This window comes from Thrips palmi, unplaced genomic scaffold (assembly GCF_012932325.1).
Source record: "Thrips palmi isolate BJ-2018 unplaced genomic scaffold, TpBJ-2018v1 HiC_scaffold_10, whole genome shotgun sequence".
Classification (NCBI taxonomy): Eukaryota; Metazoa; Arthropoda; class Insecta; order Thysanoptera; family Thripidae; genus Thrips; species Thrips palmi.
The window spans coordinates 12,695,533-12,723,079 of NW_023144621.1; the positions used below are offsets into that span (position 1 = coordinate 12,695,533).

Sequence of the window (27,547 nt, forward strand, 5' to 3'; positions counted from 1 at the left end):
CTGTCTGTCTGTCTGTCTGTCTGTCTGACTGAAGGCGGCAGGCGGGAACGCCACTTGGCGCGTACTCCACAAGATTATAGCAGCCCCACGATAGTATGTGTCAGGAAGTACACTGCAGTCGGCAGGTGAGAAGGGCCTTACAGTGGTGGCAACAACCGGCGGGGCGGTGTTTCCGAAAGGGCCGGCGAGGAGGCGCGCGAGGGCGTGGTGACGGCCGGGACGCGTTATGGACCCTGCAGTTATTACGCGCTTCCCGAGTCGGGGCGGGGCGGGGCGATCTTTGTTACAAATTGGGCCATCAGAGAGCAGCGGGTGCACCGGCTGGTGCATGGGGGTGCACGCGCGGCCTTCCCCAGCCTGCGCTGCTTGCGTGTTGCGCGAAGCATTACTAGGGCTGGAACCGGCAGGGGGGTAGTCGCTCGCGGTACTCGTATCTGGCGCCCTTGAAGGTGGAAGTGGAAATTCGCCGTGTGCACGCACAAACACACACGCACTTCAGTGGGTATTTGCTCGTAGGTACGGATTCACGCCCGTAAGATGATGGTGATGGTGATGATGGTGATGGTGATAGTGATGGTGATGGTGATGATGATGTTGTTCATGATGATGGTGACGCCTCGCCACGCAGTTGAGCCTTGTTTCCCGGACCTAACCCAGGCCGCGTCTCGTGTTGCAGGTAACTGCTGAGCGTCGCTGCCAGGGGGTGACGACGATGGCGCCTGTCGCCGCGCTCTGCCTGCTGCTCGTCCTCGGTAAGAACGCGTCAAGCGGCGCGTCAAGGTTCGCGGACCCTCCGCGCGCGCATGTTGTTGTTGTTGTTTGTTGGTGGCGGCTTGCCCCGCGCGGCCCCGCGTGCAGCGCCAGCACTCCGTCTCTGCCCCGTGGCACCTGGCAGACAGACGGCCAGCCCTTCCAGACGCCCCGCGAGACGGGCCGCGAGCCGCGCGGTGAAAGCTTCAATATAAATCACCGGGCTGGATTAATACGGTGCCGCCCTTGCCTCCCCGTCTTGTTGGTGTTGTTTATGAGCTTAGCGGCGTGTTTCCAAGTGGCGGCACGGCGGGCACCAGGCGGCAAGGGAAGGGGTACTGTACGCCGCGGCGCTGCCTTGCGCTGCTTGCCGAAGTCTGGCTGCGACACTCGATTGTCCGACATACACCGCACACTCGAGGGTCGTTCTCGCCGCTCTGTCTCTCTCGCACCTACACGGAACGCCCCGAGAGAGAGCGGCGAAAACGACTCTCGGCATCGGCCTGCTGCGCTGCGCACTCGCAGAACAAAAGGAGACTCAGCACACTGATTCCGAGCGTCGTTCTCGCCGCCCTCTCGCACTCTTGGGGCACCCCTTGTAGGTGCGAGAGAGACAGAGCGACGAGAACGACTCCCAGTCTGCAGGAGCAAGCGAGCGCGCTGCCTGCCGCGACGGCGAGGTCAAAACGGCGGCCTCTTTTCGGCGTCGTCTTCATTAGGCGCGCGTCGACGAAACTTTGTCGCTGCGCGTTATACTTAATAATATTCCGGCAGCTACGCATGAGTGCCTCCCCCCCCCCCCTCTCCGTCGCGTTGTTGTAATTTTAATTAGTCGGCAAGTCACGGCGATGCATGGCCACGCCACGGCCACGCCACGGCCCGGCTGCCTCGGCCAGGCGCAGCCACGCGCCGACGCCGCGTCTGCAATATAAACTTAATTCGAAATGCTGTCAGGAAGAGCGGCGCCAAGGTGGGCACCGACGCCCCGGCGAGCCGTGCCATCAGCAGTGCTTCGAGTGCTTCGCCGCTCTGTCTCTCTCACACCCTGCCGACGCCCCGTGAGTGGGAGGGAGACGAGACGACGAAAGTACTTGGCCGGGGTCGGCCTGCAGCAGATGAAAGTGGCTCGCGTTTGCTGCTTCGTCGCCAAGGTCACGGGCAAGCTGGTCAAGGCCAACCGTTGGGATGAAGTAACCACTGTGGGCCGTGCCGTGCCGCGCCGTGCCGCGCCGATTGCCCGCCCCTATCTGTCTCTGGACATCGGCCAAGCACACGCGCACCCTTGCCCTGCAGACTGATTCCGCGCAGCGTTTGGTCGCTCTGTCTCTCTCGCACCCACACGGGACGCCCCTCCAGTGCGAGAGAGACAGAGCGACGACAGCGATGTGCGGGATCGCACTGCTGGCGCGCTGGCCCTGTCGCCCCGTGGCCGTATGGCCGTGTAGGCCTTGTTTTTGGCCCCACTTTTGACCCCTTTTCGGTCACCTCTCACAGGACTGTTTATAGTCTCTGGTCTAGTTGAGGCTCTCTGGAGTTTAACCCAGCTTGGACATTAGAGTAGGCTACTTGTTGTAGACGGCAAAACGTAGAGCCAAAAATCACAAACTGGCTCGAACATAAGTTTTTGCAAAAAAAAACTATTTAAAAACCAAAAAAGACATGTTAGACTTGACCAGGACTGATCTTGCAAGGCTACTGGAATTGCGATGCGAAGCCTCCCATCTTTCCGCTCCGCCGCCCAGCCCAGCCCCACCATGGCCCAGCATGGCCCAGCCCAGCACAGCCCAACCCGGCCCAGCACGCACGCGGAGGACAGTGAAGGATTTTCAGCGTTTACCGTCCAGCGGGGAACATCCTCTCCACCCCTCGCACCCCGCCCACCCACACACTCCAGGACCGCCATGCACCCCCCCCCCCCCCCTCGCCTGGAGCGGAGACAAAGCGTGCTCCGGCCCGGCATTATGGACATCGCTATTGAATCACGGCCGATTGGAAACACATTCTCGAAGGGGCCTGACAGGCGGAAGGGCGAAAGGGGAGGCGAGGGGGGGGGGGTCACCTTGTAGGGGAGGGGGATGGACGCGGCGAGTCCGGCTGCAGGCGACAAATGTCAAAGCTTGGAACTGGAACGCGAGGGGAGAGGTCATGGGTGGAAATGGAGATTACCAACATTTTTTCTCAATTGAAAAATAAAAGAAATCCACCGCGATTTCGATTTATTGCTTCCTATGTAATTCTTAGCGAGACGGTTATATAAAGGTGTGTCTTGGAGCACCACTAAACCAAAAAGCCTTGACTTGGAAAATCTTAGATGACCAAGCGAGGAGCTGGTAAAAATCTTTCTTTCAGAAGCAGTTACTCACGCCGCACACTGACCTGCTTGCCCACGCCACAGACGCTGGAACCCGGTCAAACCGATTAGTTTGCCCGGCCATAACCGCGGAAGAAAGAGGGGAAGGTCAGGAGCAAGGGACGACAGAGAGAGAGAGAGAGAGAGAGAGAGGAGAGAGAGAGAGAGAAGAGAGAGAGAGAGAGAGAGAGAGAGAGAAGAAACGGCGCGGCCGGTGCATCCCGCCATCCCGGTCGGGGTCGGCGCTGGCGGCGCTGGTGTGTGCGGGTTTTCAAAATTGCGAAACCAATCGATAAACGACGCCCGTTACCGATATAAATTGCAGTCGTTCGTCTTCGTTGCCGCTCAGCAGTGGCAGTTACTTTGAATGCCCGGGTCGGGGGAGGGGGAGGGGGGGGGTGACGGGTGGCCCAGTCCAAGCACGACGCTGGCTGAAGCGTCTCTTAACAGAAACTGATGGTGGGCCAGCCCCTCGAGCACGGCGGGGGCCCGGGGCCCGGCCCGGCGTCGGGGTCCGCTCAGCCCAGAAGAAATCAGACGGGTTGGCTGGCTTGCAAACCAGACCAGGGCCGGCCGACGCGCCGTCCCCCGCGCCTGGCCGACTTGCCCGGCCGGCGGCGTCAACTCCGGCGGCGTGGCCGGGCATGGCGTCGTGGCCGTGGTGGCATCCATCAAGGGCCGCTTCCCCTCTCTCCGCTCCGGGCGGTTCGCGCGTCGCGTTCGGCGGCAACTCGCGAGGCTTGCTTGATACCGGTTGACGGCGAGCCTCCGAGTGTCACGCAGATCCCCGCACTCAATCAATTGATGGATGCACTCCGTCACGGCGGGCGGGGCGGGGCGGGGCGGGGCGAGCCCCGCTGGGAGGCGCCACGCCGCGGCGCCGCGAAAGGATTCCTTAGAAGTGCCCTGGAAAGGGGGACTATTTTTCTGGTCGGAATCTGTGTCCGCTGCCGCGAGCGGTGCAGCAGACGGCGCGACGCGTTAAAGGCCGAGCAGGCCGAGCAGCAGGGCAGGCTGCACCCGACGGACAGCTGGGCTGCTGGGCCAGGGCCGCTGGCGCGGACTCTGGGAAGGGGTTGCGAATGAATAACCAAATGAGCTGGAAGTGGGGGGCGGCAGGACGGCGATAAGGCCACCCTGCAGACTGATTCCGGGAGACGTTTTCGTTGCTGTGTCTCTCTCGCACATTTACGGGACGCTCCACGAGTGCGAGAGAGAGCGACGACCCTCGGCATAGCCTGCTGCACTGTATCAACAGTCACGATCGCCGTCATCCCCGTCGCCCTCGGCCTCGGCCGCCAGGTGGAGGCCGCGGTGGAGGCCGTGCTGCCGGAGAGCCTGGAGGGAGCCTGGAGGGAGCGCGGGGGTGGGCCGCCAAGCCGCCGACGGCCGCCTGTCCAACACCATCCGCGCTGACGGACTGGCGCGAGCTGGCGGGCCGGCCGACGCAAATTGTGTGCGCTTTTTCCGCGGGCCGTGCTAATGACGTGCACAATGCCTGCCTGCCTGCCTGGCCGGCCGGTCCGGCCGAGCTGGCAGCCAGGTGTGGCAGGCAACGCTCCGCGCCAAATCCCATCAGCCCGCCGCGCCGGCCGCGCCGCGCAGCACTGGGCAACACAGGAGCAAACAGAATCACCGCTTTCTGCTCCCCGCTTTTTGTTTCGGCCGGCGCGTGTTTATTCGCCCACTGCGACGCACAGTGTGGTGGCGGGCCGGGCCAAGTCGCGGCGGCTAAATTCATTTCGACGGACGCCATGATGGTGTCCGCGTCGCGCAGGCCGTGGTGCAGGCCGTGCAGGCCGTGCCCGTGGCGGTCGGCCGGGCAGCGGCAGGATCGCAGTGCAGCGATCCCAGTTCGCGACTAGGGGCTTTTAATGACTTTATGCAGCGGAGAGAGAAAGGGGCGGAAACGGCTGCTTGTTCTTGCCGGGGCGCGGGGCGCGGGGCGCGGGGGCCGCAGTGCACGGCTCCGCTTAGCAGCGGGGTCGCCCCCAAGGAGCGGCGACTCCGACTTGTTTTTCGAATATTTACGATCGCCGCGCGCCGCGTCCCACGCGAGGCATGTGAGTTGTATCGGGCCCGTATCCGCTTCCGGCCTTTTGTCTTTGGATTCAATTTCCGGTTTGTAAAAGGGATGAAAGAGATGCGCGAATGTGGACACAGTATGACCTCCTCGCGCGCCACGTAGGCAGTGCGCCTCCCTGTACGTTTCCCCATATTTCAGACGTTTTATGTTTGTTTCTTCCCCGGCACTGACCCCCTCCCCCCTCCCCTTCCTTTCCTTTCCGCCTCCCTCCTCTCCACTTTCTCATTTCACGCACATCCACCCAGCGCTCTGAACAACTAACCTGCAGCGAGTCTTGTTTGTCTTGCTGACGAGTCATATCTGCCTCGCATAGCCCCCTCCCCCTCCTCACCCCCCATCCCGCCACGATAGCCAACTCCGGCGGGGCGAGGTAGCTCCGCGCAACGCCCCTTGGCGCGCCTTGCCGCGACCTTTCTGCCTCCCTTTTCTTTCTTGTTTTTTTTTCTGTTTTTTTTTTACTCTTACCGCCGGCCCGGCGAATCAAGTCGAATCTACTCCTTTTACGATGGTCGTTTGATCGTCTCGGCCCGGCCCGGCCCGGACGGGGCGGGGCGGGGCCCGGCCGGCAGGACTGTGTAGGGAAACCAGGCCGCAGCATCGATCTCGGTGCGGGGGTCATGAAAACCGTCTACTGCCTCGGGCGTCTTGCTATGGGCATCAAAGTGTTGTGCTTCTTCTTCTTCTTCTTCTTCTTCTTCTTCTTCTTCTTCTTCTTCTTCTTCTTCTTCTTCTTCTTCTTCTTCTTCTTCTTGGCTCCACTGTTAACTGGCCGCTCCGGGCCGCGCGTGGCCGCGTGGCGCCGAGTGAGCAGCCACTTCCCCACCTGCCTCACGTCCTCTTTTACTGCGCCCAGATTCCCGTCCATTAAAATTGGGCTCTCCCTCTCTCTCCCTCGCATTACGCATTCCCGCCATTGCCCGCCAGTGCGCGGCGTCCTTCCAACCGAGATTGGACGAGTGCAGTGCGGTGTCTGTCTGTCTGTCTGTCTGTCCATCCGTCCGTCCGTCCGCCGGCCGCGGGGCGCGCGTTCAGGTGTGCAACACTGGCGCGGAAGTGCGGGCCATAAGCAAGCCGGAGGCTTACTATACGACGGTCCGCAAGCTGCCGCCGGACCCTCGGCATCTTGTTGTTGTTGTTGTTGTTGTTGTTGGGGGTGCTGCTGGTGTAACACCTGAAACCGTTCGGCAAAACTTTGGCGCGGCCGGAGTGGCAAAGGCGGCTACAAGACCGCAGCAGGACCCTGTTGGCGGTGTGTGCCACCGTGGTGCCACGGCGCCACCACGCCCACTCCGGGCCGGGATCCCCTCAAGCTCTTCACGTGGCCCACACACACAAACACACGCAAACACACACACACGCAAACACACCCAAACAGACACACACACAGAGGCGCACAGAGACACACGAACAATTGTGTTTGTGTTTTCCGTCCCCGTAAATAGCTGGCTGCTGGCGGGTTTGTGTTGCACGAGTAGTTTGTTTATTTCTTGGCCGCGACGCTGTGACTCCCTGGCTCTCTGGCGGGCCCAAGGGCGGCCCGTACCGGCCGAGGCGGAGACGGAGGCAGCAGGCAGCAGCGGTGGTGGTTCAATCAAGGCTGCCGCGGGGTGCGGTCGGCCGCGAGGCGGGGCAGGGCAGGACCGAGTCACGGAAACGATATTACATTCTTAATTCATCCGCCAAAGTGGGTAGCGGGAACTGGCATAAAGGCGTGACGACTGCGACCCTCTCTCCCAACTCCCACTCCACCGCGCCGCCCTGTCGCCGCGGACGGCGTGGATGGCGGTGCCTGGAGTTATGGCTGCTCGTTTCGCTTCGTTTCACTTCGTTTCGCGTCGCTTCGTTTCATCTCGTCCCCGTGTCGCGCGGCGGACCGACCGACGGCCGACGGCCCTGAACCGCCCCGCCCGGCCCCGCCCGGCCCCGCCCTGCTTGACCTTGCCGACGTGCGCGGCGAGGTCGCCAACAAGTGCGGCATTGCGGCCGTCTCGGTGACCGTATTGCCGACGGCGGGGGTCGCCTGTCGCCATCAGAGGCTGCCTCTACTTTCTTTCGCCGGGGGGGCCTGCCTTCCCCCTCCCCCCTCTCTCCCCCTTCCTCGTGTCCCATGTGGCCCGCGACATGAGGAGGCAGCTCCACGCCCTCCTGGTGCTGCTCGACGCGATGGATCGCACGGCCACTTGATTAGCGCCGGGCTGGCGGGGCTGGCGGGCCTGGCAGCCAGGCGGGCAGGCAGGCCGTGCTCGGCCGTGCTATTCGTCGTGCGGTTCGGGTTCGGCGTGCGCGGTGTAGCGATGTAGATGGGGCGGGGGCCGTCCGGGCCGCCCGGGCCGCCGGGGCGGTAAATCCCGGCCGGCTCCTCTTTCCGAATTGACGCCTCTTGAATTAAAGGCCGGAGGCTCGGTGCCGCCACGCCACGCCGCCGCGCCGCGCTGGAGCACGCCGTCGAGGACGCCGGGAGTTTGGTGTCGGCCGCGTCGCCCTTCCCTTTGGACGCCACGGCGCGCCACGGCCAGTATCTTGTTCCGGGTCCGGTCCGCACGGGCGCGCGGCCGCGCCACGGACGAGTGGTCTCGAACAGGCAGAATGTTGCTCGCCTTGCTCGCCGGCCATCGGACTCGGAGCGAGGCCGGCGAGGCAAAAGAAGAGAGAGGTTGTCTGCTTGTCGGCGTGTCGGCCGCTGACTGACTGTTTGTTTTTTGGTGTTTCAGCGGGCACGCTGGCCAGCCCGGCCGAGCGGGCCCTGGGTCGGTCGCTGGACAGACACAAGCGGTACTCGACGGGCGGCCTGTACACCGGGCCCTTCTTCGACCCCACGTCCCCCAACAACATCACGACGCAGCTCGGGACGCACGCCTATCTGCCGTGCAAGGTCAAACAGCTGGGCAACAAGTCGGTGAGTACACCTCGGAAAAAAAATGGACAGATGTGTTTCGTGTGTGTTTTTTTATTGTTTTGTTGATCGCAAAATGATGACCGGGGTCGTTTCCCGCACGCGCTTCGGCGCCAAATAGAGCGTCAAGTCGGTACCAGGTGGCCACTGTACGACGCGCGTCTCCGCGGGGAGGGGGAGGGGAGCGATCAATCTTCCATCAGTGTCATTATTTACTCCCGACCGATACATGCTGGGGCGGGGCGGGGCGGGGCGGGGCGGGGAAGGCCAGGTGAAACTCGACGCGCTACTTGTTGGCGAACGGGGAGCACAACTCACTTCGATGAAGAAGGCGCCACAACTACGCGCGTGCACTACGCCACCACTCGCTCAGGTTTGCGTGCGTGCGTGTGTGTGTGTGTGTGTGTGTGTGTGTGTGTGTGTGTGTGCTGATCCCGATGAAGCCCTACAGCTGTGCGTCTCGCGCGAACATCATCCCTCCCAAAGCGAGAGCGCGAGTTGTCTTTTATTCATGCACATGGGTCGTCCCTTTACCCCGCCGCGCTCCGTCTGTCTGTCTGCCTGTCCGTCCGCTCGTCCCCGGGGCGTCGGCGGCGTGTCACGTCACCTCGTCGCGACCCATTGTGACGCGAGGCATTAACTCTCGGCCTGTTGTTACGCTACGCTCGGCCACGCCACGCTACGCTACGCGAGCCCCCTTTGGCGCGCATCCCCGATTCGTGGAAGGGATTAGCGGCATCACCCGAGAAGGCTCGACGCGGCTCGACGCGGCGGCCTGATTCTGGGCCGCGCGGTCCCGCAGGCGTGAGAGAGACAGCGCCACTGTTTGGAGACGGACCACCCAGAGCGCCGCGTACGGGACGGGGACTGCCGAACATGACCACGGCGACCCTGCGGCCCGATCCCGAGCCGTGCCCTCGCTCTGTCTCTGTCGCACTCGCGGCGCGCGGCCGTGCGACAGAGACGGGACCGCCCTGCGTTTTCTTTCGCCACAATCTGGGAGTGCTGGCGAGCTGCTCTGGCCTCATTCGGTCGGTCCACTCCATTTGGACGAATGATTCCAGGCTGAAGTAGGTTAGGGCTCCGTGCCGCGCCGTGCCGCGCCGTGCCCGGTGCGGTGCCGCGCCGTCCCCACCTAGGTCCTCGCAAATCAATACACCGCCGCCACACCCCGGAGTGGACAAACTTTTTCCCTCAGCCACTCCCCAACACATCACGTGTGTCCCCCTCCCTTGCCCCTCCCCGCGGCTCATGGCGACGGAAAAAGCGTAAAAAACTGACACGCCGGGGGGAGGCGGGGTGTGAAGCACAAACGAAAACGCGCTCATTAATGCCGCCGGACTCCGCGGCGCTGTCGGCGTTGTAAACATTATTTGGCGATTGGGGCGGCGCGCGCTTTCGCTGAGACGGCTATAAATGATTTATCGTTATCGCTCCATCTCTGTAAGGCATTTATCTCGCGTTCTTCCCTTCCTGCCGCCCCGCCCGGCCCGCCGGGCCCCGCCCCGCCCCGGCGACTACGCCCCCCACCCGGGTCGCCGCTGCCGCTCTCGTTCGCCACTTTCACTTTCCGAATAAACTACCCCGCTAAATCAACTATCTGCAGGCTGATTCCGAACAAGGGGCCGTTTCTGTCGCGCTGTCTCTGCCGCACCCGGCGAGTGCGAGAGGGAAGCACACTGTCGGCGGGCGTCCGGCCAGGTCCACGTCGTGGCGTCGCGCGTCGCGCCGGCTTCTCGTTAACATGCCGGGTAACTACATCAGCAGCGCCGGGCCGGCCGTGGGCGTGGGCGGGGAGGCCCGGGACGCCCTCGGGGCGGAGGGGGCGGGGGGCTCCCCTGCTCGTGTTGCTCGGAGCACCTGAGAGCCCCCCCCCCTCTCTCCCCGCAGGAATGCCCGTGTACGTCAAGGCGCACAGTGTACAGTACGTAATCGAAGCGCATGGCAGCGCGCCCCGCCCCGCCCCGCGACGCGAGACTGGGTCCTTGCCGCGCTGCCGCGTTCTCCGCCACCCTGACCCCGTTCTTCGCGAGGATCATCGCGGCCTCGCTGTCGTCACAAGGTGTCGCCCTGTATAGTAATGAAATTTCATCCCGCCCCCTTCCCCCCCTCCTCCCCGCGCGCCCCAGGCGAGAGTGTTTGCGGCGGAGTTTTCAGCGCACGGCAGCACGGCAGGCAGAACAAGGCCCTCGGCGTCCCTCTTATTACCAGATCCCTCGGCATCCCTTCTTCCACGACCGCCAGGGCCGCCGGGCCGCCGGGATGAGGGCAGGGATTACCGCCCTCAGGAGCTGGAAGGGGGGGGGGACGCGTGCGTGGATCACACTGAGCTCCGGTCCGTTCATTAGCACGGGCAAGTCAAGTGATGGCTCTGCATGGCTGCTTTTTACCTGTCGCTGTACACCGATTCCGAGAGTCGGTTTCGTCATCCTGTCTCTCTTCCACCTACGACAAGGGTCGCCCCGTGAGTGAGAGAGAGAGACAGGGCGACGACAAGGACTCTCCTGGCCGTGCACAGTGTAGGGCCCAACGCGCAACGCGGTGTTGGCGGCGAGCGAGCGGGAAGTGGCGGTCGTTACCCGGAGGCCTCGGTCGGCCCGGGCCCCGCCCCGCCTACTTCCCAGGCGGCTCGCTCCGCCTGCTCCGCCTGCTCCGGAGCGCACTCGTGGGAGGCGGCGGGCGAGGCGCACTCCGGTACCGACTGTGCTAACAGAGCACAGAGTAACAGGCCCCGGGACGAGGCGGCGTCGCGAGGCCGTCTGCTCGTCACGGCGCGGCACGCACGGCGCGGCCTATAGAGAGACTGAAATATGGTCGACACTTATGCCTCGCACGCCGACATGCCGTGCTGCGCAGTGCTGCGCAGTGCTGCGTGAGTCTGGTGAGTCACACGCCACGGCATGACTCGAATAATTTCGCACTCGAGAGAAGCGGCGGGCGGCGCCGGTGTCGGTACTCGAACCCCGGACCGTCTCGTCTCAACGCCGACGCGGGCCAGAGGACCAGCTTGGGCGGACGGCCTGGAACAGCTTTCAAGATTGCGAGTCCCTGAATGGAGGATTCGAGTCGAGCAGTGGCGAGCGCAGAGCCGTGTCCGCCTGCGGCTTCCGGGGTAGGCAACACACAGCGCCGAGCGCACCACTGTGTGGCGGGCTGGCCTACCCTGGGATCCGCGGGCGCGCGGGCTCTGCACCGGGAGGAAAGGCGGACCAAAAACACCACGCGTTTGGAGCTCGACCCAATCTCGTGGTCGTAGGAATGGATTCCTGGAGTCCAATGATTCCATCATCAGCGTGCGGGTCTCACAGATTTGGAGAGCGTCGAGCTCGATCGCGGCCGCGTCGGCTCCGGACGGCTAACGGTGTAGCAGCGCCCCTCCGACTGCAGGCTCCTCGTTAACATAAGCAACTCGCAGGGAGGCCCACTTGTCATCCTGACGGCCTGAACGATGCGTTTGAGAGCTCTGCAGTGTCCGACGGCGCCGTGTCGCTTTGTGCTCCCTCTTCCTCTCTCATTCGCACTACTTTCGCCTCATTTCCCAGCGAGATGTGTCTTTGCTTTACCCCCCCCCTCACGCCATCCTTGCCCCTTGCTCCATGCTCGCACTTAAGGGAGTCATGACTCTGAGAGGTGGAGGCCCCCAGCAGCGCTGCTCTCTCTCTCTCTCTCTCTCTCTCTCTCTCTCTCTCTCTCTCTCTCTCTCTCTCTCTCTCTCTCTCTCTCTCTCTCTCTCTCTCTCTCTCTCTCTCTCGATCGTTCTCTCTCTTTCTCACACTCGCTCGCCCGCTCGCTCCCGGGCTAATGATGGCTGGGTCGCGCGGCGAATGAAAAGTTTTGAGTCCCATCAAAGTTTGTCTGCTCGTCGAGTGATGAGTCCGACTTATTGCGAGGCTGTGTTCCCCGCAAATACTCCCGTCCCCTCCCCCCGGACACCGCACAACTACTTCCCGCTGCACCCCATTGTCCCCCACCCCCCCCACCCCCCAGGCCTCTCCGTCACTCGTCGCTTTTTCCCGCCCGGATCAAAACAAAACCGTGTCCGAGCTGTAGTGGTGGCGCGCGAGGTCGCGCACCAGGCTTTGTGGGGCGGCAAAAAAAAGGAAAAAAGAAAAAAGGCGGTGGTGCGCGCTGTTTGCTTTTCCACGAGCCGAGCCCAGCACAGCCGGGCCGAGCCGAGCCGATCCAAGCCGGGCCGGGCCGGGCCGAGCAAACCAAACTAGACATTTTTGTTTGGCATGGACAGTGGGCCGGATTTACCGCGAGGGGCTCGGGGGGCCGTGCAGGGTTAATGAGCTTGGTGCTGACTGCATTGTTTGTTTATTCCGTGCAGCAGAAGCGCCCCGAGCCCCGCCCCGCCCCGCCCCGCCCCGCCCGCCAGCCCCGCCCCGCCCCGCCCCGACCGCCGCTTCACGCGCCACCGACACCGCCGCAGCTGCCACGCTGCCGAAATGTGTCGCCATTGGCCAGCAGAATGTGCGAGTCGGAATCATTATTCGACAGTAAGCAGGCAGGCAGGCAGGCGTGCGCGCAGCGAAGACCGCGTGCTCATTCGGCCGGTCGCGCGCAAACTTGGCGCGGGGTGCGTGTTCCAGTTCGATAGAGCGCAAACAGGTCACCAGCCAAACACGCGACCCCGCCAATGGATCGCCCTGCAAACGAGGCAGCCATCGGTACCGTGTTTGATTTGAGTCATATTTGAGGACGATCGAGGACGATTCAGCTCAATTTCGTGGCAGCAGCGCGCCGCGGCGCCGCGGCCCGGCCGGCCCGCCCGCGGCGTGCAAACATTACACTTTCCAACGTTATTTCTGAATATCGTAAACGGCTGGAGGTAGAGAAGTTATGCATGAGGATGACCCCAATCTTGAACTGAAGTTTGGGCTCCGTCGTCGCATAACTTTTGTATCTCGGCTCATGACGTAGCGACTCTGGAGCTACGCGTCTCTAATTTCGGCCGCCTCCGCCGGCCTTCTGGCCCACTTTAGGCAGTGGGCCGTGAGGCCGTCAGTCACCCACACCCAAACCGAAGCACAATGTTTACTCTCCGCGGTCCCCGTTACGCGGCGCAACATGTTTTCGCACGTTCGAACCTTCCGGCGCGCGCCGCGCTCGCCGCGTTCGCCGCTCCCGTTCCGTTCGTTCACTCGCTTCATTTGTTTTTATGAGAAATATTGCGCGGCGCAACAAAAGCATGGGGCGCGCGCGACAGTGAGTGAGCGGCGGCGGCGGCGGCGTGACGTGAGGCCCGGCAGGCAGCCCGGGACGTGACGAGTGTTTCTTTTTAATTCGCCCCGCTCGCTTCCCTCTCTCTCGACTTGTCAATGTGTTTCTGGCGTTCGTTTTATTCGAGCGGCAATATTTCCCGGCCGTGCGTTGGTAATGTTGACTCATACTCGCGGCGCTGGCTGGCTGGCGCGTCGGCACTCACGCAGCGTTAATGGCAATCCGCGGGGCTTTTACGTCAGAATTGCTGTTCCCGTTTGTTTCGCGCGTCGTGCCCCCTCCGAAAAAAAAACAACAACAAACAAACAAAAAATAGGAACGCGCGGTGGAAAGTGCCTAATTGCAAGTCACGCGTCAAAACCCCGGCCCCGGCGCTCGGCCCCTAGCGGGCCCCCAACCAGGCACCCTCGCCGCCCTGGCCAGGTTGACAGAGGTGACGACCCGACCCGGACCCAAAGCACCCCCCCTCCTCTTTCTTTCCGCCACCCTTTGGATCCCTTTCGCCACGCGCGCCTCTCCCTGTGTGTGTGTGTGTGTGTCCGGCCTTGTCGCCCGGATATGAGTCTGGCCGCTCTGAGCCAGAGATAAGGACAGCAGCCAGCCGCCCGTCCGCGCGGTGAGGTAGGTCCCCGTCCTGGCGCTGCCCCGGCAGCGGGCCGCTGGCCCTGCACTAGCCCTGCCGCCCGGCAGTATAAAGGGACCGCCGCTAAACGACGCCACGCCAGAAGGCCGTGCCGCACATCACACACTCCCTCCCTGTCGGAAGAAAACCACGCAGCAGAATACCAAAGGAAGGTGCACGGACCACTATATTCCGTAGAGGATGTACCACTTCCCTGCTTGGGCCGAACGCAGCGCAATGTCATCGCAAATCACGATTCTCAGACGTTTGTCGACGTTTGGCCCGACTTTGCGGTCCGTCTAAACACGGCCCGGGCAGAGTGTTGTGGGTTCAGTCAACACGGCCGGGGCTGGGCGGCTGCCTGGCCGGATCGCGGCGCCACGTCGGCCGTGGTGCGGATAGCGGATGACCGTCTTATTGGCACGGCCCACAGTATTGCACTCCCCCGGCGGCAACTCGCTGCCTCTATAAACACTGTCCGGCGCGCGCCCCGCCCCGCCCCGGCGACCCTCACGACGCTCCAGAGGCTCCGAGAGGCTCCCGAGGGCCATCCGGGCTCGGGGGCCACATATGAGAGAAAGAAAGATTTAGATACAGAGGATGCCACATATGAGGAGTGCGTGAGGCGAGGCGGCGAGGCGACGGCGAGGAGATTGGGGGGACTCGTCCTCCTCCAGTGGCGCGCCGTGGCGGCCGGGCGGACATTGAAACTGTGTGGATGGAGGACCCTCCTATTTTACGGTGCCCGCACAGGGAGTGCGCTGCGGGGCGGGGCGGGGCGGGGCGGGGCGGGGCGCGGACTGGGGCCCGGCCCGTGATAGTATGCATGAGCGGGCCGAAGTCGCGTCGCTTCCCTCGCTCCTCTCCGTCCCTGGGAGGGATTCATACGTATTCGGCGAGGTGCGAATCCCTGCGTGCGTCGCGAGCATCGCGAGCATCGCGAGCATCGCGAGCACCGCGGGGCCAAAACAACGTCTGGCCCAGCCCGCGGCGCTCGAGGCGTTTGCAGTGGCGGAGAACGAAAACGAAAGCCCGCGCGCCGCCGGAGCGCTCGTGGCTCGGCTTTGCGTGAGGCGGCGAGGCGGCGAGGCGGCGAGGCGGCGTGCTCGCGAAAGTGGCGCCCTGGATACGCGGTGCGTGGGGCTCTCATCTCCACAGGTGGCGATTTTATTATTGTCTCACGCGGCGCGCATGCCGAGCTCTGGCGGCTCTGGCGCTCTGGCGCTCTGGCAGGCCGGAGACCCCTCGGGTCGGGCGGGGCCACCTGCGCTCGGCCCGGCGCGGCGCGGCCCGCCTCGTGCGCACTGGGCTGGACCTTGGTGCGGGCGTGGCGGCGTGTGCTGGTAAATCACAGAGCCACTGGACCGTGCGATGCGCAGAAATACTACAGTGTGTATCGGGAGGCCGCGCCCCTTCGCCCCGCTGGAGTGCTGCCGCCTGAACCGCCGAACCCGCAGCCTGGTTGCCTCGCCCTTGGCCTCGCCCTTGGCCTCGCCCGCCGCCGGCATCCTGGAGCCGTCCTGCGGGCAGGCTTAATGATCCTGCTTGGAAATAATGAGTAAAAGCCAAGCGCCCGGCAACAGCGGCCCAGGAAGAAGCACAAGCTTTACCGCCGCTGGTTGCCCCGCCCCGCCCCGCCCAGGACGACGCATGAGACCTCCCAATCGGCCCTCGGGCCCACAGGCCCACAGGCCCACACCGCACGCCCGGCAAGGCCCCTTCCTTATTTTATTCACCATCTGTTACCTGAAACTTTCATTCATCCGGTTAGCCACTCTCCCTCCCCTCCCCTCCCCCTCCCCCTTTTTTTTCTCCAAGGTGCCCGGCCCCTCCTCCAGTCCACCCTTGCTGGGGCCCCTTAACAAAGCCCCGCCCTCGCTAACGGGCTCCGCACAGGCCTCGCGTATGTGTGTGTGTGTGTGTGTGTGTGTGTGTGTGAGTGGGGGAGAGAGAGAGAGAGAGAGAGAGAGAGAGAGAGAGAGAGAGAGAGAGAGAGAGAGAGAGAGCGTGTGTTCCCGTTCGTGACGTGATTTTGCTCGTGAAATTTTCACGGTATTTACTGTTGCCGCGTGCAGCCTCCTCCTCGCTCCAAATGAGAGTGCAGCCACACTCGCAGCCAGTCCGGAGTTTAGTGCCATTTTAAACTTTTACTCACCCCTTTTTTTTCCGCGTCGTGGGGTTTCCCAGTGGGACGGCGCGCCACCTGTGGAGGTGCCAAATCCGACGGGAAAGGTCCCCGAGCGAGGCAGGGCCAGGCAGGGCCAGGCAGAGCGGAGCGAAAGGTCGCCATCATGCTGCGATCCGCCGGAAAGACTGCGGTGCAGCGCGTCGGCAGCGCCGTTTAATTTGTTTACAGTGCAGTGCTGTTCCCCCGGACGTAAACTCGCACGGTCTACGGACCCCAAAGGGGCGTGGCCTTGCTCCGCGCGGCCTCGGCGCAGCTGTGGCCAAGGCTGCGGCGCGCTGTGCTGGTGGCGCCTTCTGACTGACGCGCTGACGGCCGCCTGTCTGCTGTTGCAGGTCTCCTGGATCCGGAAGAGGGACGCCCACATCCTCACCGTGGACCACTACACGTTCATCGCCGATGAACGGTTTCAGAGCTTCCTCGTCGAAGGCACGGAGACGTGGACACTACAGGTGAGTTAAAGAGACCTGAACAAATCTATGCACGTTGCCGGTCGTTTGACTAGAAATTTGTTCGGTACTTGCACTCTAAGAGTATTATGGTAAAACTTTCCCATGTTATGGCGAAAAAGCCTTTTACCATGAGACATTTAGAGTCTAATGACATTTAGAGTCGATTGGACCTTCGTTTTATTTTTAAGACCGATGAAAGTATGCTCTGCTAAAGCAAGGATCTCGTTCCCAGGTTAAATACGTCCAGGCGAGAGACCAGGGGGAGTACGAGTGTCAAGTGAGCACGGAGCCAAAGATGAGCCACTTCGTCACACTCAACGTCGTTGGTGAGTACACTCTAAGCAGCCCTTCTTCCCTCCCCCACCCACGCACGCACGCACGCGACGGCGAAAATGGAAAATCAAACTTTCCACTCGTTGCCTCGCAAGGATGGACGACCCGGCGCCGTCCAAAGTGGACGCGGAAAAGAGTTGCCCAAGTTTCTCAAACTAGGGCCCGCATTAGAATTAGAAGGCGGCCAACTCCGAAAAGGGTTAACACACTCGTTAAGGCGGAGCAGATTAGGCGGGGGGTGGATCCGCGCTGCAGTTTTGTCTAGTTGAAAGGGGCTCGTTAGACGCGAATATTCCCGTAATATGGGCTTATTACGGTGGTGGAGGCCGCGCCCCGGCCGCGCCGCCAGCCAGCCAGCCAGCCTGCTTGCCTGCTGCCGGCGTTACTACTTTTCAGCGTGATTGGAAGGCTGTGACTTCAAAGGGACACCAAATTGACCGGCAGTGGCGGCAGCGGGGCTCCGGGCGGCTGGCTGCCTGCCTGCCTGTCTGCCTGCCTGCCTGGCTGCCTGCCTGGTGTGTCCTTGGCAGCATAATCAGTGCCTCAGTGCCGCCGTGCCGCTTTTCAAAGTTTCCTCCGGAGGAGCAGGCCGGCCGGCCGGCGGTGCTTATGGGCACACGAGCAGGACGCGCAGGACGCGCAGGAGGCGGGCTGGAAGGTGGACGCCGCCCCGGGCACGCCACAGCACTCCTGGAATAGGAGTCTGGCACTCAAACGGAGGAGTCCATTCGTACCACCACTGGAATCCTGTTCGAGGACTGTGGAGTCCAAAACGCGTGGAGTGTTTACGGTCCGCCTGCCGAGTGCAGAGCCCGCGCGCCCGCGGAACCCAGAGTAGGCCAGCCCGCCGGACAGCCGCGCGCTCGGCGCAGAGGGTTGCCTATCCCGGAGCCCGCAGGCGGACACGACGCAGCGCTCGCTTCCACGTCATCGTCATCGGCGCTGTTAGGCCTCAGCAGACCTTTAGCGTTCGAGCCGGACCTCCGATTAATCGAAGGAATCCGAATTAATCCGAGAAATCGAACCGAATCGAACGGTACCATATCGTGTCTCGTTCCAGTCTTGTTTGAGCTGCGCAGCCCCAAAGGCGTGCACGTCTCCAAAACAAAGACTTCCTCCGCTTTCCTCCGGCCGCGTGTATCAACTTGGCCGCAGAAAGAAGGCTCTGGTTTTTGCGCCTCCGGCCAAAATGCCGCCAAATGATGCATTATCGTGCAGATTAAGCTGTCGCGCCGCCGCGCCGCCGCGGCCAAGAATGCGCGGGAGGAGCCGAGCGACACCGCCGCCGCCCGATCCGAGGCAAGACACTGGAGGGGGGCAGGGATGAAAAATGGCGACAAGCCCGCTCAAAAAACTGACCACCATCATTCTTGTGTGGGTGTGGGTCGCTGGCGCGACGGTGTGCGCGTGCGTGCATGTGTGTGTGCGTGGACGCGGGGCGACACAAAAACCGCGGGGTGGCCCATATTGATTGATTGATACGTTAAAAAAGACGGCCCTGTTTGGGGACAGAGCGTGTCGGGGCCAGGGTCCGTCGCCTGGACGGCCGGGACGGCCGGGGCAGAGAAACAGGGGGAGGCAGCGGCGCAGTGGAATGCATCGGCCCGCCCCGCCCCGCCCCGCCCGGCCTCGCACCTGATGTCGCGTCTAGGCCTGGACTCCAGGTGGCGCTACCTGAAGCCCTGCCTGCCTAAGGCCCTGCCTCCACGGCCGGTAATCACTTGCCCACTGTCAGTCACTTACATGTCGAAGACAAAATCTCGGTACACCTTTCGTAAGAAAACCTATTATTCCCCTAGTGATAAACGAAATGTGTCGTAGGGCTTACCTGCGAAAAATTTCACTCCAAATTGTTGAAAAAATTTTGAAAAAAATTGAAAAAAAATCTCTTTTGAGCCTTTTTTGGAAGTAAACCGAAGTAAACACAGTGCATGGCGTGTCTTAGCTGTTGTTTCGTAACGCCAGCCTCCTGTACTTTCTTGACCGTTGTGATCGCGGTGTGTGAATCTGCTGTGGGCTGAGCGGGGCGCTTGAGGGGTGGTGTGGCAGCGCGGGGCGGGGAGGGGCGGGGCGGGCGGAACGTGGTGGGCCAAGGACCAACCCTTGGCCATGATGGGTGGCCGCGTCGATCCGCTCTGGCAACATCCTACTGTCTTTTTTCTTTCTTCTCTCTCTCTCTCTCTCTCTCTCTCTCTCTCTCTCTCTCTCTCTCTCTCTCTCTCTCTCTCTCTCTCTCTCTCTCTCTCTCTCTCCGGCTCCCCGGTGCCCGGTGCGCCCCGCCAGTCCTTTGTGGCCACGAAAAACTAGCCGAACAAACGGACCGGCTGGATACGTCCGCGTCCGCGTGTTTTTCGACTCCTTCCTCTTAACCGAGTCCCCTCTTCCGGAAATATGTCGCGCGGGTCGCGTTCGGCGAAAGACGGCACGGCACTGCAAGCCACAGTACTGCAAGCCACGTCACTGGAGGGCCACTGCCGCGGGCAACTCGCAGTGGACGCACCGCGGCCGGCGGACCTGTCCTTTCCCAGTAATTGGGAAGGGAATCCTTTCCCAGGCGGAACGCGGAGGAGAGGCAGCGCTTTCAACGCTCGCTCGCTCGCTCGCTCTCTCTCGCACTCGTGGGGCGGCCCGTCCAGGTGCGAGGGAGGTGGAGCGACGGGACGACGGCGGGTGGGGGCGGTGCCTCTGCAAGGCGGTGCATCCAAGGCCGTTGCCAGTGTGCTGCCAGCGCGCTGTCAGTGTAGGCGAGGCCAACCAAGCAGTGCCTCGCCTTGCCATGCCTTGCCGGACAAGAAGTATATGGAGACGTCCAGACAAAAAGCAGTAGCGGTGCGCACTTTGGAACGGAGAGCGACAAGGACGCGGGACGAGCATCGGCCAGAGAGAGAAAGAACTAGAACAAACTGGGCAGGGGAAAAAAACAAAAGCGACTCAAGTTGTCGAGAATTTCCAACCAGCAAACCCTCGCCTCCTACGAGGCGTAATTTAGGGAGTAAGGGGTAATTCAGGAAGGGGCCACGCCACGCCGCGCCACGCCACGCCGCGCCATGCAATTCCTTCCCCCTCCTCTCCCTCGCCTTTTTCCAGAGCAGCCCCGAAGCGAAACACCTCCGGGCTTATAAACCACGCAACGCAGTACAAAGTACAAAAGGCCGACACCGAGCGCGCGGCAGGTCGCTCCGTCTCTCTCGCACTCGTGTGGCGTCCCGTCGGAGTGCGAGAGAGACGGAGCGATAAAAGGACGCCACCCTTCGGAACCTCTCTCCGGCCCGGCCGCCTACCGCCACCGACCTTGCCGGGGGTGGTCACCTTGCATGAGTGCCACACTGTTGCTTGGAGCAGAACAAAACACGGGGAAGGGAGGGAGAAAAAACGCCATGGTGTGCGTGTGTGTGTGTGTGTGAGTAATCCCTGGATTTCAAGCCGCGATCGTAGCGCCGCAATGCAAGGTGGGGATCAGGGCGGCCGTGCCAAATTAGTCTGTGGGGTTTGAGCCGCAATGAGGCGAATGCCTGGGAACGCCCGGGACGCGGCAGGCAACGCCAAAAAAAAAAAATTCTGAACACGACTAAAAGCACCTGCATGAAAGCGACCGTGCACTTTTCGGTGGAATGATTTTAATCGGAAGTCGATCGCCGTGCCTCGCCCTGCCTCGCCTTGCTCGGCGCTCCCGAGGCACGAAAAGGCTCATCATTTTCCCTTTAATTCCATCGAAGGTCGACGTCTCGGACTCCCGCATAGTCTTCGCCGAAAACCCGCCAACTCGCCGTAACTTGTTGTTGTTGTTGGTTGAAATTACAGAGCCTCCTTTCCTTTCCGAAACTTTTGCTTTTGAAAAACAGTGGGGCGGGCGAAGGGGCGGGGGGAGGGGAGGGGAGGGGAGGGGGAAGGGAGGGGTAAGGGAGGGGGACGCTAAGTGAAAAGTCACGCCCATCTTCACCTGCGCCGCGCGTGGCGTGGCGCGGCGTGGCCTGACTGTGGCACTCGCTTCATTTGTCTTGAGCTTTTTCAAGGAGCGGCACCGGGAGGGGCCCGACGCCGTGGCAGGGGGCGGCGGAGGGGCGGCGGAGGGGGCGGCAGGGTGCTTAGCAGCCACTTGCCCTCCGTGACCTCGCAGACCTAGCAGGCCGACCTGTTTGGGCTCAGCCCCCTGGACCCGTCCCTGGACCCACCCGGGCCGTCCCCACCCTCTCTGCACCTGCAGCCCACCACTCGGGCCAAGCCGGCCAGGCCCCCAGCCAGGCCCCAGCACGCGCCGACCCTCCCTGCCTCGCCACAAATTACGTAACGCCACAGCTCTGTCCTTGTTGCTCATTAAGAACGGTGAACGAGGGTGTCAGTCTTTGGGACTCTAACGCGCCGAGTCACGCATCGCGACAAAACGAGCCTAACCTAACCACCGCGTCAACACGCGGCTTGTGGGATGGCGGAGAGATGAGTCGGAACGGTCCGTCCGCTTCGATGGCGGGAAGGCCGCGGCTGGCGGCGTCGAGGTGCTTTGCCGCTTTGTGTTGTTACACCCCGCCCCCGCCCCTTACATATTGGCGCCCCGTTCGCCAACGCCGCTACGCCGCTGGCTCTACAGCGGACAACTTTTAGATAGTGCTCGGGTCAGATAGCAGTACACGCAGTACACGCACCACGGCACGGCCGCGCGGCAGCTTGTTGCCGGGCAGACCGAGCAGCCAGCAGACGGCGCGTCGTCGCGGCCGCCGCCCCGCCCGAGCAGCCAGCGCAGCCAGCGCAGCCAGCAGTGCGTGTTCCAAACTTAATCCGTTTTCGCATTGATCCGCCTGTGGTCTGGCGGGCCGGGCGGGTCTGCTTCGGGCAGGCTCACGGCCTCTTTGACGCCCGCCAAACTTGGGGCCGCAGCACAGCAGCGCCCCTATCGGCCATCTCCCTAACTAAGAAGGCGCGGCGCAGTCTCGTTGGCGCCGTGGCATGGCGTGGCATGGCCGTGGCGCCGCGTGCCGCGTTCGAAGTCGGCGCTGCAATCTGCTATCGTTGCCAGCAGACGCGTGCGAGGCCAAACTTTTGGACCAGAGCGACAGAGAGAGCGACAGAGAGGGAAAGAGAGACCGGTCGGGAGGAACCACCAAGAAGAGGGAACCCGTGAATTGGGGCCTCTTTGAAGTCGCGGGGCTTCATTTATCGGAAATTGAGTTGTGGGAGGATTGTGGTGCGAGATGGGATGTTGACATGCGAGGCCAGAGCAGAGCTTCATCTCGCCAAGGCCTCGGCGCGTTTCGTCTTTTATCGATTGCGCTCTCTCTCTCTCTCTCTCTCTCTCTCTCTCTCTCTCTCTCTCTCTCTCTCTCTCTCTCTCTCTCTCTCTCTCTCTTTCTCTTTCTCTCTGAGTTGTGTTGATAATGCAATGCATCGTTGTGCATCCTCTCTGTCCGCAGTGCCGAAGATCGAGATCATGGGCGCGTCCGACATCTACGTCAAGACGGGGTCAACGGTGAACCTCAAGTGCGTCATCACCCAGTCGCTGGAGGAGCCGGCCTACATCTTCTGGTACCACGACGGCGAGCGCGTGCTCAACTACAAGCCGGGCACCAAGGACATCCGCGTGGAGCGCTCGGGCACGGACACGACCGTGGGCACGCTGGTGCTGTACGGCGCCACCAGGGAGGACTCCGGCAACTACACCTGCTCGCCGAGCAACCTGGACTCGGCCAGCGTGCTGCTGCACGTCCTCAACGGTGAGCTTCTTGTCGTTGATGGAGCACAGTGGCCTGCAGAAGACCGGAGGAGGCGGTCAAAATCCCGGACGGGTTTTGATCTCTAGCGTTGCTAAATAGGACTCGAATCGAACGTGTGACCCCACCAATGGATTGCTCTCCGAACGAGGAATCCATTGGTGGGGTCACACGTAGGTTCGAGTCATGTTTGGCGACTCTGGAGCTCAAAACGCGTCTCGAGTTTTTGCCGCCTCCGCCGGTCTTCTGGCAAATCCACTGTGGAGCGAGCGTGCCGACGACGGCGTGCTGACGGCCTGCTTGTTGTTGCAGGGGAGCACCCGGCCGCCATGCAGCGCGGCAAGAACAGCGCCTCGCCCATCCCCGGCCGCTGGTGGGGCCACATGTCCGTGGGGCTGGGGCTGCGCTCGCTGCTGTCGGCGCGGCAGACCTGCGCCGCCGTCGTGCTGCTCACGGCCCTGCACAACCTGCTGGCCTTCGCCGGCCTATAAGGCCTGAACGGCCGCACCGCCACCGCGACAGTGTGCCCGCGGACTTGGCGCCAGTGCGGCGCTGGTGCGGCGCTGGTGCGGCGCTGGTGCGGCAGTGGTCGCGGTGGCGACAGTGTGGTGATAGTGCTTAGGCAAGCCGAGGGACTTGCAGGACACCTAGTGTGAGGAGACGAAGACGACGTTGACGGCCAAGACGGCGGAGCAGGGCGGCGCACCCCGCGGCGGGGACGGCGAGGAGAACTAGACAAGACTGGAAGAGGCAGAGGAAGAGGATGCCCCGCTATTCGCGGGGACAGGCCGCACACTGTGCCGCACAGGGAGAGACCGCCCGCCCGGCGGACCCGCGGCGCAGCGACGCGCAGCCGAGGCAGCCGAGGCACCGGCTGACATTGACGTGTGCGAACTCAACGCCCTAGTGCTCAACAAGATGACATTTTACTCACTCTGCGGGGCGTTGTGCGGCGTTGTGCGTGCAGCGCACGCCGAGGTGGGCGTGTGTGAGTGTGCGTGCGTGCGTGCGTCTGTGTGGATGATTGAGTGGGAGGGAGAGTCTGCGTGTGTGTGCAAGCGCGAGTCGTGTGTGTCTGTGCGAGAGAGCGAGAGCGACCTGTGTAGTTCGTCTTACTTTAATTTCGACGCTCCCCTTGTTTTTGGCCGCTTGCTGATTCACGGCAGCACAGTGTTGCGCGGGACTCACAGATCGGACAGTGGAGGTTGTTCACACACGGCGCTTTAAGTTGCTGTTATATTTTTTATGTTTTTCGCGCTAGGCCTGTCGGGAACCCTCCTTCCCGGCGGACTCGAGTCTGTCAAACCACGAATCGCGAACGTGCGTGCGGCACGGAGCGGCCACAAATTTTCCAATAAAAGGGACAGATAAACCCGAAGGCAAGTCCGCGTTGCTCCCGGAAATGCCGCCAAACAAACTCGCGCGGCGCGGCGGCGTGGCGGCACATCCATCTCGTCTTTCGGCCGCAGCCATCCGCCGCCGCGGCGCATTGTGATTGGAGCGGCGCGATGAAATTGAGAACAAAAGCCGCATTTCGGCCGCCAAGGGAAAAAGCGGCGTCATATACGAGTCACTTGTTCCTCTCTGGCTGTCTTGATCCCGCCGCTGAGCCGCGGGGCGGCAGGGGGGCGGCAGGGGGTGGGGGGAGCGGACCGCCAAACAATATGTGCGGGGCTCGGCGATCGCCCGCGGCCCTCAAACACTGCGGGGCTGTGTGAGTGAACGCCATGCCCTTTACTCTGGAAAGAAATGGATTCAAATCGACGGAAACTTACTTGTTTTTTTGTTTTGTTTTTTATAAATTGGATTTAAAACAATTTCAGTTGATTTTTTTTTAACTTTAAAAGTATTTTGTGAATTTCTAGTCAAAAACAAAGGTTGAGTCAATGTGACTTACATTCTTTTGAGTAAGTCTCAAGCGTGGGGCTGGGTGTCTGCATCTCGGAAAACGGCGACTTTTGCAAGAAAATTGAAAATGAAGTCATCTTGTGGTTTGTGACTCGCCGTTTTGGAGATGCAGACATTTCGTCGGGAGCCCTGCTCTCTAGTCAGTGCGGATGCAGCCGATCGACTTGCTGTGAGTGTGTGAGTGTGCGTGAGTGAGTGTGCGTGTGTGCATGGATGTCAGAGTGTGTGTGGACTTTGGTTCGAGCGTGCGCACCGCTTTCCTGTAAATAAATGTCAAGCTACTCCAAGCAGTAAAGTTTAGATCACGCTCTGTACTTCATTTTCGGAATTCTGCCGTCATTTTAAATTTGTACATAATACTCTAAGGATTTTTGTACAGAGAGATGCCTCGCGAGGCGCTTGCTTGCGTGGTCCCCCTCGGCGGGGAGGGATGTATCGGGGGTAGCGTCTAAGTGGTTCCTGTAAAAAGGTATATTTCTTTTGAATACTACTTTCTTTTTGTTGTAGCATTTGTTATGAAATGTGATTAACATAAATTGTAAGATTTCAGTGCAAAACATTACTATTAGTGGAAGAAATGTCCACCAGAAACTTAATTGCACGGCTCTGGAAAATTAGTATCATGAGAAATTAAACAATACTCTTGCTTCTTTTTCAATCGTTTCGGAGGATGACGTTTGGCGACAAAGTTTCGTTCGCCAGGCCACCTTTTTTGTTTTTGTTGTTGTTTTTGTTTCAAAGATTACATCAGAGAGTGCGTCGGTGTGCATGACGACGCTCTAGAACGTGCCAAAAGGCAATTATTGCTGAAAAATGAGAACGCATTGCATCAATGAATGCGTGACGCAGAGATAGACGACAGCTCTACGGCCCGATAACCTTTTTTTCCGTTTGTTGACACCTCTACTTATCAGTTAGTAACAAATTGAGGATGGGAGGCTCCCTTGGTGCGCTGTCTCGCATATCGCTCGTCGGCAACACTCCGAGAGTGACTGCGAGCGCCGCCATCTTGCTTTTAGGTTTTGGCCTATGTCTTTGTGATGGATTAGTTGGAGACTAATTTGTTGTTTTTGTTTGAAACGTGCGTCGAGTGCGTTGCCGACCGAGCCGGTCGCCAACCTTCGCTTTCGGACCGTCATTTTGTAGCGGGGTCGACTCGCGTATATTCTAGTCCAATATTGCATTTGTTGTTGTTTTCCTTTATGTTGGCTTGTACAGTTTGCTTCTGTGGATTCCTTTATCTCAGCATTTCCTCCTATTTGCCCTGTTCCTCCTCCCAGTTACCAAGGATATTTTTCAAAGTTGTGTCATTTTAAGTACTGACTGTGAATTTGTTAAGGGCTAAGAGTCGTTCCAAATTTCTTGATAATTGTATACAGATTGTGTTTCCTGCGATTCATGGGCAACTTCCGTAATTAATAATAAAAGAGTTCTACATCCCTATATATTTTCCCGCAAGAGAACTGGAACGATTCTTGACCAAGAATTGTATGAATAAGTAAAAATACAACTTACTATTAATAAAATACTTGAAATCGGTAAATATTCAAGCGGTAGTCTGATTTTTTAACACATTCCCCTGTCCTCATCAACATTACCCGTCGGCGAGACGCGGCCGGCAGTCGGCTGAAGTAGCCTCGTCTCTCTCGCACTCACGAGACGACCCGCGGCAGCGCGACGGAGAGCCATGCACATGTCAACAAGGCGATCGCCGGTAAACACTTCCATCAGGGCCGTTTGTCGCGGCTCGGCGCTCGGCGCTCGGCGCGCCGGTCCAAAGGCCATGGCCGTGAATGGCCCCCTAATAGACCGGCGAATTTGTTGCACGCCCAACTTGTCGCTGGGCTGCCGGCCCGGCCGAGGCCCGGCTGCCTGCCCGGCCAACTCCTAAATGAGATGCACAATTTGTTGCCAAGTTGAATCCAAGTTAGGTCGGACGGGGCCCTTGAAGGCGGGGCGGGGCGGGGAGGGGCGGGCACCGTGCTCCCCGGGTGACTGCGCCGGGATCCCAGCGACGCGGCTGCACCCGGTGTATGGTAGGCGAGTGTACCTGCACGAGGCTCGCCCATCCCAGTGCGCAGCTCTCTGGGAAGGCCGTTCCCGTCCTTTCAGAAGGCTCGTGGGGCTCGCCTTTGAGAAGGCCCGTCCCCTGCACGGCCTTGAGGACGTCGACTAACGCGCACCAAAGCAGGCGTCCGCTTCGTTTCCACGGCCCAGCCGAGCCAGGTGTCACACAGTCACTTAGCTGGAGAGTTATTCCGGTAGGTTGATTCCGAAGAGGCACTCTGTCTCTCTCGCACGCCTGCGGGACGCCCCCCGAGTGCGACAGAGACAGAGCGACGGAATCGGCCACCACCGCCACCACGGAGAACGACGGCCGGGCCTTCCTGTTGTTGCCGCGCCGTTTTCAAGGGCAGTTTGGCAGCACGGTTCGTTTTGAGTAAGGGTCGTCAAGGTGGCCGCCTAGTCCGCGGCCCAGTGCTTCCAGTGCTTCCAGTGCTTCCAAAGGCTCCGCAGTGGTGCTTCCCGCCGCGCCTGCCGTGCCTGCCAATGTGGCCGAGGTTGGCGATGCCGGGCAATGCCGTGGAGAACATTAGAGCGGCGGTGTTGGCAACACCGCATGCCGGGGCGGGGCGGGAAGGGGCGAGGCGCGGCAAGGCGGGGCGGGGCGGGGCGGCCGTGCCTGTAACGACAGCTGCAGCGGCCAGGCCGACCGGGCTGGAACGCTGGGACGCTGGGACGCCGGGCCGAGCACTACACCAGACTACAATCTTCAGTTCGTTCCGAACAACAAAGTTTGCGGTACACCATCAGGAAACCAGAGCCCAAAGCACTGCCGCTCCTCGTCCTGATAGAGAGAAAGGGGAGGGGGAGGGGGGGAGGGGGGGGGGCGCGGCTTCTCGACACCTCCACAGCGGAAGCACTCTCCACCGGAAATTCCCACTGAGAACGTCAATAAAAGGAAGCATCCGTCGAGACGCCGAGGAGTCCTCAGCGCGCGTACACTGAAACTAAAGAGTGACAGTGTCCGACAGTGTCCTCG

At 61.3% G+C, this 27,547-nt stretch overlaps 1 protein-coding gene and 1 long non-coding RNA gene across 4 annotated transcripts in view; both read left to right on the forward strand.

Annotated features, from left to right (window-relative positions):
- LOC117653386 overlaps window positions 1–737 on the forward strand; it is a 35,237-nt gene extending 34,500 nt beyond the window's left edge. The window contains exon 3 of the long non-coding RNA XR_004588217.1: window positions 677–737. This is a non-coding gene — a long non-coding RNA (uncharacterized LOC117653386). The remainder of the gene's footprint in view (window positions 1–676) is intronic.
- Window positions 1–26,054, forward strand: part of LOC117653368 (neurotrimin-like) — a 239,936-nt gene extending 213,882 nt beyond the window's left edge. For all 3 annotated transcript variants that reach the window (XM_034399020.1, XM_034399012.1, XM_034399005.1), the window contains exons 3-7: window positions 7,898–8,082; window positions 16,445–16,561; window positions 16,794–16,887; window positions 22,300–22,599; window positions 22,909–26,054. In XM_034399020.1, coding sequence (XP_034254911.1) covers window positions 7,898–8,082; window positions 16,445–16,561; window positions 16,794–16,887; window positions 22,300–22,599; window positions 22,909–23,087 — 875 coding nt within the window. In that variant the 3' untranslated portion in view covers window positions 23,088–26,054. The remainder of the gene's footprint in view (window positions 1–7,897; window positions 8,083–16,444; window positions 16,562–16,793; window positions 16,888–22,299; window positions 22,600–22,908) is intronic.
- Window positions 26,055–27,547: the final 1,493 nt, after the last annotated feature.